This window comes from Octopus sinensis, linkage group LG18 (assembly GCF_006345805.1).
Source record: "Octopus sinensis linkage group LG18, ASM634580v1, whole genome shotgun sequence".
In the NCBI taxonomy this organism is placed as follows: domain Eukaryota; kingdom Metazoa; phylum Mollusca; class Cephalopoda; order Octopoda; family Octopodidae; genus Octopus; species Octopus sinensis.
Window position 1 is genome coordinate 24,463,880 of NC_043014.1, and position 13,325 is coordinate 24,477,204.

The window sequence follows — 13,325 nt, forward strand, 5'->3', positions numbered from 1 at the left end:
GTTCTTGTTTTCTAAGGTATATAAGATAACATACATCCAGATGGCCTTAAAAATTCTTCAAAGATTTTTCCAGAGATATTGATTAATACACAAAACTAAAAACATTACAAACAAGTATAATAATAATGTTCAGTTTTTCTAAATTATTGTGGTCACCAATCCAAATAGTATTTTCATCTTCACATTCCTCTAGATTCTGAGAAAATCTTTCTTTTCATTTGTCTAATAGGTAAAATAACTAATAAATATTTAACTAAACAGCTAAATAACTACACATAAATTATCTACATAATTTAAGGGGTGGTGTGCCATCAAATGAAAAAAGTAATGAAATAGTGATAAATTTGAGGGAAGTGGATAAGAAAAAGTATGTGTGAGTGAGTTTATGTATGTTTATGTATGTGTGTATTTTTGTGTGCATATATATATATATATATATATATATATATATATATATATATTACGATCCTGTTCAAGGTTAGGGATTTGTTGCACATAGACTGTGGCAACGTTGCAAATGAGTAATGCTAGTTGTCTGAACCATGTCACTTTGGGGGTCTGTATTTATGAGAAATTGAATTCACTATAGACTTCACACTCTTTTTGATGCTAGCACCCAGGCTTTTGCCGTGCTGTGATTTCTGCGTGGTTGGTGTCTGGGGGTGAGCATCAAGGCATTTTTGATATCTTAGTTTACAGGCTGCTTCAATAGTCTTGCACAAAGGTCCCGCCGATGGTTCACAGTGGAAAACATGGGCAAAATGCTGGTCCTCTGCAGTGTGCATGATAAAAGCACATAGTTTGACATTGCTCATTGCAATGCCCAGAAATGACAGGAAACGCACTCTGCATTCATCAATCTTCTTCTCTTGATTGTTGTGCTCTGAAATGGTGATAGTTGATGGTGCAATAGCAACATCAACAAAGATCCACATCTCAGGAGGCACTTTGGCATACAAGCTTTCAATAGCATTGTTAAGAGTCTCCATACCACTTGCTTTAAAAACTTCCTTGTAGCCAAGATAATGACAGCGTACTACTTTCTTTGGTTCTTCCATTGGTGTTGGAAATGATGCATTGTTATAAAGGTTTTGGAAAGTGAGTTTCTGACCATTTGTTTGCTTGCTACGGTCAAGATTTGGAAGGTCAGTGGGGCGGTTTAAGCGATTCATGGCATTATTCTGCTGGAGACCTTGTTCCAACATTATCCGTTTGCAGATATCACGCAGTGTGTTGGCAATCTCTCGAGCTGGTGTCTCACAGCGGAACACATGGCACATATGCTTACGAGTTGTCTTGTCACGTGATACATATGCAAAATCTCTGCCGTTATCACGTCCAACTCCCCAAACACGTATGGTATGAATTGGTTGGATGTTGAGGATAGTGCCATCATTAGGACTCACCAGACGTAGGCTATGGTCATCTAGGTCCATGTAGAGGTCTTTTCCATCTCCCCAGCGGCCGACGACGTCGTTGAGGTCATTGCGTCCAAGTGAAAGATCTAATATGCACTTATTAACAGCTTTGCTACTTTTTTCAGGGCTCAGATCATCATCAGCAATGCACACCCAGCCAAATGAACGAACAGCAAAGCGCACAGGCTCATGCTTTGAAAATTTCCTGATTGGTACAGGTGATTTTGCTGTGCTGGAACACAGAGACTGCAAGGATTTAGCAGCATATTTTAATACATGACTTTCAAATGCTTGTAAATGTTCTTCTGTGTTGGAACTGGTGCTATTAGGGCTTGAAGGCACTGAACTAGGTGCTGAAGCCTGACTACTGTCACTGGAAAGAGAGCGCTTGGAATCCATCTGGCCAGGTGAAGGTGGAGGTGGAGGAGACCGCTGTATGGTCCCACTCTGTATGTGCCAGTAGTAAGGACCATCTTCATCCTCGTGTTTTTCCCAGCCCAGGGGTAACTGTTCTACAGGTGTAGTCTCCTCAGAATCAAGTTTCCCATCAATGAGGGTTTCTGAGTTATTTTCCTCAACAGACTCTCTATCGTCTTCATCATCGTAATCAATGTTGTCAACATCATTGACCTCATCTACATCATCTTCCACTTCGTCAACATCATCATCATAATGTCTCAAATTATCATTATCAATATTGTCCTCTAAATCTTCTTCATCACTCGAAGGAATGTTATTGGCTCCAGATGGAATATTTAGGATGTTCTCATCCAAACGAGAGTCAGATTGGATTCCACTATCATGAGAATCAGGAGAGTTTATCTCTTTAAGGTTCTTCATGTACTGCTCGTTTTTCAGGTTGTTTGATTTTTCAAATGAAATCATCTTAGTATTCTCATCTTCATCATCTTCAATATTACCTTGGGGCCCCACTTTATCAATAATATTAACATCAACAACTCCTAGGCGTTCAAGCCGCTGGTCAGCTTCATTGATGTCATCACGTACCTGCCTCTCATGAGCTTTCGCTTCTAGCAAAGAATAATATTCAAGGAAACTGCGGGGTTTCTCATCTGACAAAGCGTTTAAGTCCCGATTGCAACCAGTACTAGTTGTCAGACCAACAACACTGATATGTTGCCTGCTTATGTTGTCTTTGATATTTTTTCGACGGCGTTCCTCTTCATTTAATCTGTTATCCTCTTCCTCATCATATTCATCTTGTTCAGCGTAGACATCGTCATCATCATATTCTATTTCGTACACACCCATGCCATCTTCATCATCGTCGTCGTCGTCATCATCATCGTCATCATCGTCATCCTCATCGTCGTCATCATCTACATTTTTGTATACTAGCAAAGGGTCTTTTTCTAACTGTTCGTAAGTACCACTTGTGTCGTCATCATCACTGACTGTATCCCCGGTTCCATCACAAGGTGACATTAACATGCCAAGTTCGTGTCCTGCAGCCAAAGGATTGTGCCCATCAGATGGGCTGAGATCGAAAGATGACAAATCGAGCTGGGCGTACTGCCTGCGTTGTTTCACGTCTGAATTATGGGTTGTTACTTGCTGTAATGGTTCTAAGTGTTGCAAGTGAATTCTATGATCATAATTTTGGGGATCCTGTTCAAAATATATAAGGTTTTCTTTTTCTTCTTCGATATCAAATTCTTCTTCCTCATCATCATCATCCTCGTCATCGTCTTCATCGTCGTCTTCCTCGTCGTCATCGACAACATCAACTGCCTTGTTCTCTTCATAGCGAGACGACAGAGACTTGGAAGACGAGATGGATAGATTGTGAATGTCTAGATCGAGATCTTCCTCATTTAAGTAGGAGGAAGTTGAATTTTTGGTAATTGAATTTCTGAAATCTATCGATTCTGTCCCGTTAGTGGATAAAATACGATCCTTGATGTGCGAGCTGATCGGCTGACCACTCACATCGATCAGTTCTGAAGTCACAATGCCACCGCTACCAACACCGCTACCACCAATACTATGACCAACACCCGAACTGGTAGTACTGGCTAACATATTACCAACATTACTATTCAAACGGTCTTCAAACTGATAGTTAGGGTTGGCGAAACTCAAAAAGGGTTCAGTGTTGTCAATGGGAGATTCCGACATAATTCTAATTATGAATACAAGTCTCAATGAAAGGAAGAAATAAAAGCAAGGTTTCAAATACTGTTATTACAAAAACAGATTAAATATCAATATAAACTGATAAGTAGAAGAATAAAAATGTACTGATTATGTTAGACTGACTGTCAAATAAATCGTTGGTGGTTTGTCTTCAGAATGATGACTACAGTTCTTGGTTAGATGGCTTTCTTCTGATCTTTTTCACGCAGACACGCACTTTTTTTTTAATCTATTTTGGTTAGAAGTGTATAGATAACATATTTTGTTAACACTTCCGAATATTTAGATGTCGTTTGAAGCAGTGCTAAGCAAAGGCTTACCTTATCCTGAAAGTCAGCTAATTATCCTATTTAGCCTTGTATCTGTGCGGATAAATGTCCGTGGGAAAAGCGAATTGTGCCATAAATGAAGGACGACGGTTTTCATACGTCGTCAAACAACCAACTGCAGTACTAATCGTTCTTCTCACTGTATATCGTTCTCTTATTTAGTGCAGCTGTCTCTTTCTCTCTACTTATTTCTCCTCTCTCATAGACATCTTACTCTCTAAGTCACTACTCGCTTCCAGCTCTCTCACTCCCTCCCACCAAATTATTTTTCAGCTTGCTCCTCCTTCAACTAATACTATGTATCTATTACTCACTCTCACATTATATAAATTTTTTTTTCACTCTATCAAAGTGTTTGGCTTCCTACTGCAGCGCACTGACAAGAGGGTGGCGGCGTTGTGCCAGGGTGGAGTAGCAGGAAGAAGAAAACAGCCTCAAACCCGAAGCGCACTACTATAATAATATTCGTATAGGAGCTTATGCATGCATGTAATATATGTGTGTTTGTGTAGGTATATATACACATACATGTGTGTGTATGCATATACATTTTATATATATATATATATATATATATTATATATATATATATATATATATATATATATATATAAAAGTATAATTGTAAAAATATAATCATAAAAATAAAAATATTAACCAATATGATCTTGTTGATACGCTGGCCACTGATAAATCATTAAATAATATCTTTGTCCTAATTATGTGTGTGTATGTATGTATGTATATATATATATATATATTATATATATATATATATATATATAATATATATATATAAATGGAGTTAAACGCAGGTGTTATTCAAATCTTTTTACTTCCGATATATGTTTCGAAGAAAACATTACTATTATTCCAGAAGGAATAAAATGATGTAAAACAATGCAATCTTCTCATCTGGGAAAGAAAGAAACCAAACATATCTATAAGACATTTTAACAGAATGTGATGACTGTGTATATGATGAAGGGAACGTTGTCAAGTTACACATACATTTATATATATGCGTACAGAATTGTATTTATCTATAGTTACATATTTATTTCCAAACCGCTAATTTTCTTTTCTTATTTTTTTTTAAAGGAAACAATAAGTAACGTAATATATTTTTGGGTTATCATTAGCGTGTTTAATTTTTATTTCGTCTTCTATGCAACACGTAAATCAAGCAATCGAAGAGGCGAGTGAAATCACTAATTTTAATGACAATGGTTTCAATGGTGAGAGATTTTGTTTTTTAATGAAGATATCAATGTTTTTTTCATATAGGCATGGGATCATACATACATGTGTACCTCATTGATGTCACAGTCTATGTTGTGCGTGTGAGAGAGAGAGAGACAGACAGACAGGCAGAGACACAGAGACGGACACAATTATCATTAATGTATCTACAGAAAGTGGATGAGTAGAAAGCGGTCAGTTAATGAAATCTATTGAATATCAGAGTAATTCTTTTACAATCTCCTGTTCAACAAAGAAACGCAAACATAAAACTAATGGCTATCCTTCGGAGATGGTACACGACGTCATTCACTCACACAACCTTCCATCATGCAATAGCTAAAGAGTCCTCGCTGAAAAAGATGGAGAATGACGTCGTCCTCTCATACCAACTCTCCGTAGATCATTATCCAAGGATCGCCAAACGAAATACGGCGAAAAATTTGTTGTTTTCACTCTAAGTTGAAATTCATTCACTTACACTTTCTATCCTATTGATACATGTGCCTGCACACACCCTCTCGCGCATGTGTGTAAATATATATATATATATATATATATATTATATATATATATATGATTTCTCTTTCATTCTTTTGTTGTCTTACCATTTCTATCAATATATATATATACAAAATGAGAAACACTCATAAGATATATCAGTGGCCTAGCATTTAAAAATGACCATATAGGTTACATTAATTGTTTTTAATGTTAATTTTTTACGTATATATTTATATTTAATATATATATTACACACACACGCGCACATACATATATCAAGATGTATTTCAGTAGATTTGTGTTTGTTACTGTGTATGTATCTTAATTTATACCTATGCCTGTTGTCTTTACGTAAATAATGACGTTTATTGACCTCGACTCACTACAATCGTACATTACATCATGCATACATTATGCACACACATACATCATACATTACATCATGCATACATTATACATTCAGACATGCACACACATATTGTGTGTATATCGTCGTATATATGTATATGTTTGTGTCTGTTTGTCCCCCAACATCGCTTGACAACCGATGCTGGTGTGTTTACGTCCCCGTAACTTAACGGTTAGGCAAAAGAGAACAGATAGAATAAGTACTAGGCTTACAAGGAATAAGTCCTGGGGTCGATTTGTTCAACTAAAGGTGGTACTCGAGCATAGCCGCAATCAAATGACAAACGAATAAAAGAATATGTGTGTGGGAGAGTGTGTTTAAAATAAGTTGCTAAATCGTTAGCTTATTGAAATACCTCTTAACCTCAATATGGGACGAAGAGTAACTTTACGATGTTAATTATCTTGTTTTATCGTATATTGTCCACCTTTAGTCATCTGTACTATCTATATAAATTTCTTTCCTGTCTCATAACTTACCTATTACTATCCATCCATAAATACACACACATACATACACACACACACACACATACACACACACACATACATCATACATACATACATACATACATACATGTGCGTGTGTGTGTGTAATGAGGAAAGAAGTCAAACTGACATTACCTTGGAGTTTGTGTAGTGCTCATATTTATATCAACTGAAGTCTTACAGACCTTTTGATTTTGAAATTCTACAATAGCCAGGATCCCACATTATATGCTAATGAGGCTCTCTCTCTCCAGATCTATATGTATACACACACACACACACACACACACACACACACACACACACACACACACACACACACACACACACACATATATATATATATATATATGTGTGTGTATGTATGTATACATGTATGTATATATATATATATAATATATATATACATGTATATATATGTATGTACGTATACATGTATGTATATTATATATATATATATATATATATATATACATGTATATATATATATATATATAATATACATGTATATATATATATATATATATATATATATATGTATACATGGTGTATATATATATATGTATGTAGATATGTATGTATATATATATATATGTATGTATATATATATATATACATATACATATATGTGTGTATATATATATATATAATCAAAATAATCAACAAGAATGACTCTGGTAGTTTGATACAATCGTTTCGTACTACATCATTTTATTAAATGTTGTAAGTATTACAACAGATTTAAGATGCTGAGTACTCATCAGCCAATTATAGAGGTTTTCCATTAATACAAAAATTTTCAAATCAAGTGGCAACATTATAGAGAAGGTAGATATACAGACAAAGATGTGGATTTAAATTTTAAGAACATATGAGGTAGTGAAGTCCATCCACTGACTGACTAAGATATAGCTGTTCCTAACTGCTGTAAGGTTAGAAGTAATAAAGATTTTTTAATTGTAGAAATGGGGTAAAGGAGGTCTCAGAACTCCATAAAAGGAATTCAAGTTGAAGACAACAGTTGCCACTAACAAATGCCATATACTGCTATTTAGTGAGAGAAACTAGGTCAATGTCAAATCTCATTTACAGAGAGTGTAATTTAGAGAAAAAAGGGGAAAAAACCTATCACTTAATATTACGAGTAGGCATAGTATTTTTTAACTGGGGGAAAGCCTTATTAATTTTAAAGCTAGATTAAATTTAGAAAAAAAATTCAATTTCAAGTTTGCAGTGAAGTTTTTTTTAGTCATCTCCACCTAGTCACCTACCGATTGGGCCAACATACCAGCCAAATTGACTACATCCTTGCCAGGCAAAGGGAGAGATGGCTGCTTATAAATGCCAAAACCTTCCCAGGCGAAGAATGTACCCCGCAACATAGACTGGTAGTTAGTGACTTTAGGATCAGGACTAAGAGGACAACCAGAAGACGACCAACATGGAGAAGAAGGATCTGGAAGCTTAAAGATCCTGCGAATGGACAGAGATTTAGGGACATGTTACTTGAAGCCTTTGACGAAGTATCACATGGGGTAGAAGGCAACTGGACGTTTCTAAGGGACAACCTGCTGAGAGCCACTGACCAGATCTGTGGCTGGTGCAAAGTCCCCTCTTGTCCCAATGTAACGTGGTGGTGGAACAATGTTGTAGACAGAGCTATTAGAGAAAAGAGACAGGCTTGGAAGGACTGGAAGAATGGTGGTAGCAGGAAATTGTATCAGACTGCCAAAGGGGAAGCTAGAAGACAGGTCTATCTTGCCAGAGGGGAAGCAGATAAGAAAAAATTTGCCAATGTTCTGCGCCGTGAGGACCAAAGACTGGAGGTGTTTCGTGTTGCAAGACAGTGTGTGAGAGAGAATTGTGATGTGGTAGGAGAGAAGTGTGTTCGCATGGAAGATGGTTCACTTGCGCTAAATGAGGATGCAAAGAGAGAGGTTTGGAGACGCCACTATGAAAGGTTGCTGAATAAAGAAAATGAAAGGGATAAAGAGAGTCTGCCGAATGTTGACCCAACAGAGGGACCAGCTATCCGAGTTGACAGTTCCTTGGTAGTTAAGGCAATTAGAAGCATGAAGACAGGGAAAGCCCCAGGTCGATCAGGTATCACTGCAGAGATGCTCAAAATATCTGGCAATGTCGGCTATAGCCTAGTCACCCGTATAGTTAATCAGGTGATACACGAAGGAGTCATACCCAATGACTGGTGTAGCAGCATAATAGTCAACTGCTACAAAGGTAAAGGTGACGCCCTAGATACAAATAATTACAGAGGTATCAAGCTGTTGGATCAGGTAATTAAGGTTACGGAGAGGGTCATAGCCCAACTAATTAGAGAGAGAGTTAGTTTAGATGAGATGTAGTTTGGGTTCGTGCCAGGGAAAAGTACCACTGATGCTGTATTCCTGGTAAGGCAGCTGCAGGAGAAATACCTAGCCAAAGATAAGCCCCTGTACCTGGCTTTTGTTGACATGGAGAAAGCCTTATCTGGTGGTCAATGAGGAAACTTGGGATAGTTGAATGGTTAGTGAGAGCTGTGCGAGCCATGTACAGGGACGCTGCTAGTTAGGTGAGGGTTGGCAACGAGTACAGTGAAGAATTCCGGGTAGAGGTTGGGGTCCACCAAGGCCCAGTCCTCAGCCCTCTCCTATTTATCATTGTCCTCCAGGCAATAACGGAGGAATTCAAGATAGGATGCCCCTGGGAGCTCCTCTATGCTGATCACCTTGCTCTAATTGCTGAGTCACTATCAGAAGTGGAGGAGAAGTTTCAGGTGTGGAAGCAAGGATTAGAATCGAAGGGCCTTAGAGTCAATCTAGCTAAAACCAAAGTCCTAATAAGTAGGAAGGTAGACAAATCACAAACGTCTTCAGGTAGATGGCCCTGCTCGATCTGTAGAAAAGGTGTAGGTAGAAACTCTATAAGATGCACCAAGTGTAAGCTATGGACACATAAGAGGTGCAGCAATGTCAAAGGAAGGCTAACTAGGAAGATAGTTTTTGTATGTGGCAGATGCTCAGGAGCAATAAACACTGAAAATGCTCTGAGACAAACTTCTGCCACTTTCCAGGGAGAAAAACTAGAAATAGTTGATAGCTTCCGCTACCTAGGTGACCAAGTCAGTAGCGGGGGCGGGTGTGCTGAAAGTGTAACTGTTAGAGTAAGAATAGCTTGGGCAAAGTTCAGAGAGCTCTTACCTCTGCTGGTGACAAAAGGCCTCTCGCTCAGAGTAAAAGGCAGACTGTATGACGCGTGTGTACGAACAGCCATGCTACATGGCAGTGAAACATGGGCTGTGACTGCTGAGGATATGGGTAAGCTCACAAGAAATGAAGCCAGTATGCTCCGATGGATGTGTAATGTCAGTGTTCATACTCGACAGAGTGTAAGTACCTTGAGAGAAAAGCTGGGCCTAAGAAGCATCAGTTGTGGTGTGCAAGAGAGACGTTTGCGCTGGTAAGGTCATGTGGCGAGAATGGATGAAGATAGTTGTGTGAAAAAGTGCCACACCCTAGCAGTTGAGGGAACCTGTGGAAGAGGCAGACCCAGGAAAACCTGGGACGACGTGTGGAAGTACGACCTTCGAACTTTAGGTCTCACTGAGGAAATGACTAGAGACCGAGACCTCTGGAAGTATGCTGTGCGTGAGAAGACCCGTCAGGACAAGTGAGACCATAACCCGTGGCCTTCTACACGAGATGTAGCCAGTCCACTTATGCATACCTTCCCTTCTTGGGACACAAAACTATACTTGTGAAGACGTGTTGAGGCAAGTCAGAATCAGAATCGAAATCGATCAAGGGAAATTGTAGCTGAGATACCAGTGCCGGTGGCACGTAAGAGAACCATCCGAACGTGGCCGTTGCCAGCGCCGCCCCGACTGGCCTCGTGCCGGTGGCACGTCAAAAGCACCATCCGTTCGTAGCCGTTGCCAGCCTCGCCTGGCCCTTGTGCCGGTGGAACATAAAAAGCACCATCCGATCATGGTCGTTTGTCAGACTCGTCTGACACCTGTAGCGCCGCCCCGACTGGCCTCGTGCCAGTGGCACGTAAAACGCACCATCCGTTCGTGGCCGTTGCCAGCCTCGCCTGGCCCTTGTGCCGGTGGCACATAAAAAACACCATCCGATCGTGGCCGTTTGCCAGACTCGTCTGGCACCTGTGCCGGTGGCACGTAAAAGGCACCCACTACACTCATGGAGTGGTTGGCGTTAGGAAGGGCATCCAGCTATAGAAACATTACCAGATTAGATTGGGCTTGGTGCAGCCTTCTGGCTTCCCAGACCGCAGTTGAACCGTCCAACCCATGCTAGCATGGAAAGCGGACGCTAAACGATGATGATGATGATGATGATGAATGTTAAATTGAAAGCTAGTATAGTATATTTCTTATTATTTGATTATAAAGAATTAAAATTTGAAAGATATAGGAATACTCACAAAATTATTATTTAAAGTATTTAAACGTTCGGGTTGTGCAATGTATACAAGATACCCAACTCCAGACGATTATTCAACAGATTTGTATTACTCTTATGTTTTAAAATTTCATAAGTTTCCATAGAACAAAGTTGACAACCATCCCTACTATTTCTATAAGGTTTCACCCTTCTAACTATATCCCATTTTAGGTTGAATTCTATATTATTTGTTTTTAGTTCCCAAATTTTGCTAGATAGTGTTGTGCAACCTGCCTTATGTTTGAGCCTAAAAGAGGAAAAATGATTGTTAAGACGTCTTTTAAGATCCACCGAACATCAGAAATAAAGAAAGCTATTGCTAGAAGTTATCAATGTGCATTTATAAATTACGTTTTGGACCGAACAACGACCAGATACCGGACATTTTGATCTAATCCTACAATTACAACTGGGGGGATAGTGTTCGGTTCTGGAATTATTTAAGGACAATTCACTTCCATTCTACTTAATAAATCGCTTATGTTTGCTATGAACTGCTCTCTCATATCTAGGGAGGAAATTGACATCATCCTATTAGCTAGAAAAACTATCATTGAATGTGAAGGTAAATTATGGACTAGGGCGGATACCCCTAATAATTTTGATATACCTATGGGCTCTAGTGACTCGGCGGAGATAACGAATCTGGTGGGAGCATACTTATTAAAATGCATAAACAGAGATATCCCTGAATTACAAGGTGGTCTATATAGGGATGATGCTTTGTTTGTTGTACCTAGCTATAATAAATCAAGTATTGAGAGGATAAAAAAGAAAATTAGCAAATTTTTCAAAGATTTTAACCTAGGCATTACTTATGAACCTAACACTAAGATAGTTAACTTCCTAGACGTTACCTTAGACCTAAATTCAAAGTTACATTACCCATTTAGAAAGGAGAGCGAAGTCACTAGATATGTAAGTAAGTCAGCTACCCCCTCCCGAATATACTAAAATCATTAGTTAAAAATATTTCTCAAGAATTTCAAAATTATCATCAAAGAGTGAAATCTTTAACTCTCACTCTAACCATTACAATATCGCATTATCCAAGGCTGGATATGACCAGGAAATCACCTTTCTTGATATGGATAGCTCAAATCTCCCAAATAATAAAGTGAATGTAAATGACGTAAGCAATATAAACTTTCATACCCTACATAAACATAAATTAATTGAGAAAAAGAACCTAGTGTATAAACCTAATTATAGGAATAAAAATAGGGAACAGATCATAAATAAATATGAGAATGCTAACCTAGATAAACCCGATAGGCATAAAAATAGTACTAAAAAGAATAATAATTCTCGTACGAATACTGATAACACTAATCCTTCCCACTCTTACTTAAACAAAAAATATAAAAGAGAAAATATCATTTGGCTAAATATCCCCTTTAATTGTACGATCTCGACGAATGTGTACAGTAGATTTAAATCTATACTGGAAAAAAATTTCCCAGCCTCCCATAAATATCATAAAATAATTTCTAGGAGATCAGTAAGAATTTCATATTCCACTCTCCCAAACATGGCTACCATAATAGCTAGACTTAATAGTCAAAACATTAAGTTAGCCAGGAGTAGAATGAATAGTAACAACAATGATAGTAATAATTACTGTAATAATAGCATTAACAATAGTAATAATAATAATAATAATAATAATAATAATAATAATGGTAATAATAAAAATATTAATAATGATAACAATAATAATAATAATAATAACAACATTGATGTAAATAGTGATAATAACAATACCAATAATATAGGTAGTATAGATAAAAGTATGGTAGGTGATGATGGTGAGGATAGATTAATAACTAGTGACCCTAATTTGCATAACAACGTGATTACTAATAATGAAAGTAATACTAATACTAATAATAATTTAAATAACAGTAATGTAAGTGAACTGTCCTTAAATAATTCCAGAACCGAACACTATCCCCCCATTTGTAATTGTAGGATTAGATCAAAATGTCCGGTATCTGGTCGTTGTTCGGTCCAAAACGTAATTTATAAATGCACATTGATAACTTCTAGCAATAGCTTTCTTTATTTCGAATGTTCGGTGGATCTTAAAAGACGTCTTAACAGTCATTTTTCCTCTTTTAGGCTCAAACATAAGGCAGGTTGCACAACACTATCTAGCAAAATTTGGGAACTAAAAACAAATAATATAGAATTCAACCTAAAATGGGATATAGTAAGAAGGGTGCAACCATATAGAAATAGTAGGGATGGTTGTCAACTTTGTTCTATGGAAACTTATGAAATTTTAAAATATAAGAGTAATACAAATCTGTTGAATA

The 13,325-nt window shown here is 37.6% G+C and overlaps 1 protein-coding gene across 1 annotated transcript; it reads right to left on the reverse strand.

The window, feature by feature from the left end:
• Positions 1–4,155, reverse strand: LOC115221336 (amyloid-beta A4 precursor protein-binding family B member 1). Its single transcript, XM_029791508.2, has one exon. The coding sequence runs from the start codon at positions 3,555–3,557 to the stop codon at positions 546–548; it is 3,012 nt and encodes a 1,003-aa protein (XP_029647368.1). The 5' UTR covers positions 3,558–4,155; the 3' UTR covers positions 1–545.
• Positions 4,156–13,325: the final 9,170 nt, after the last annotated feature.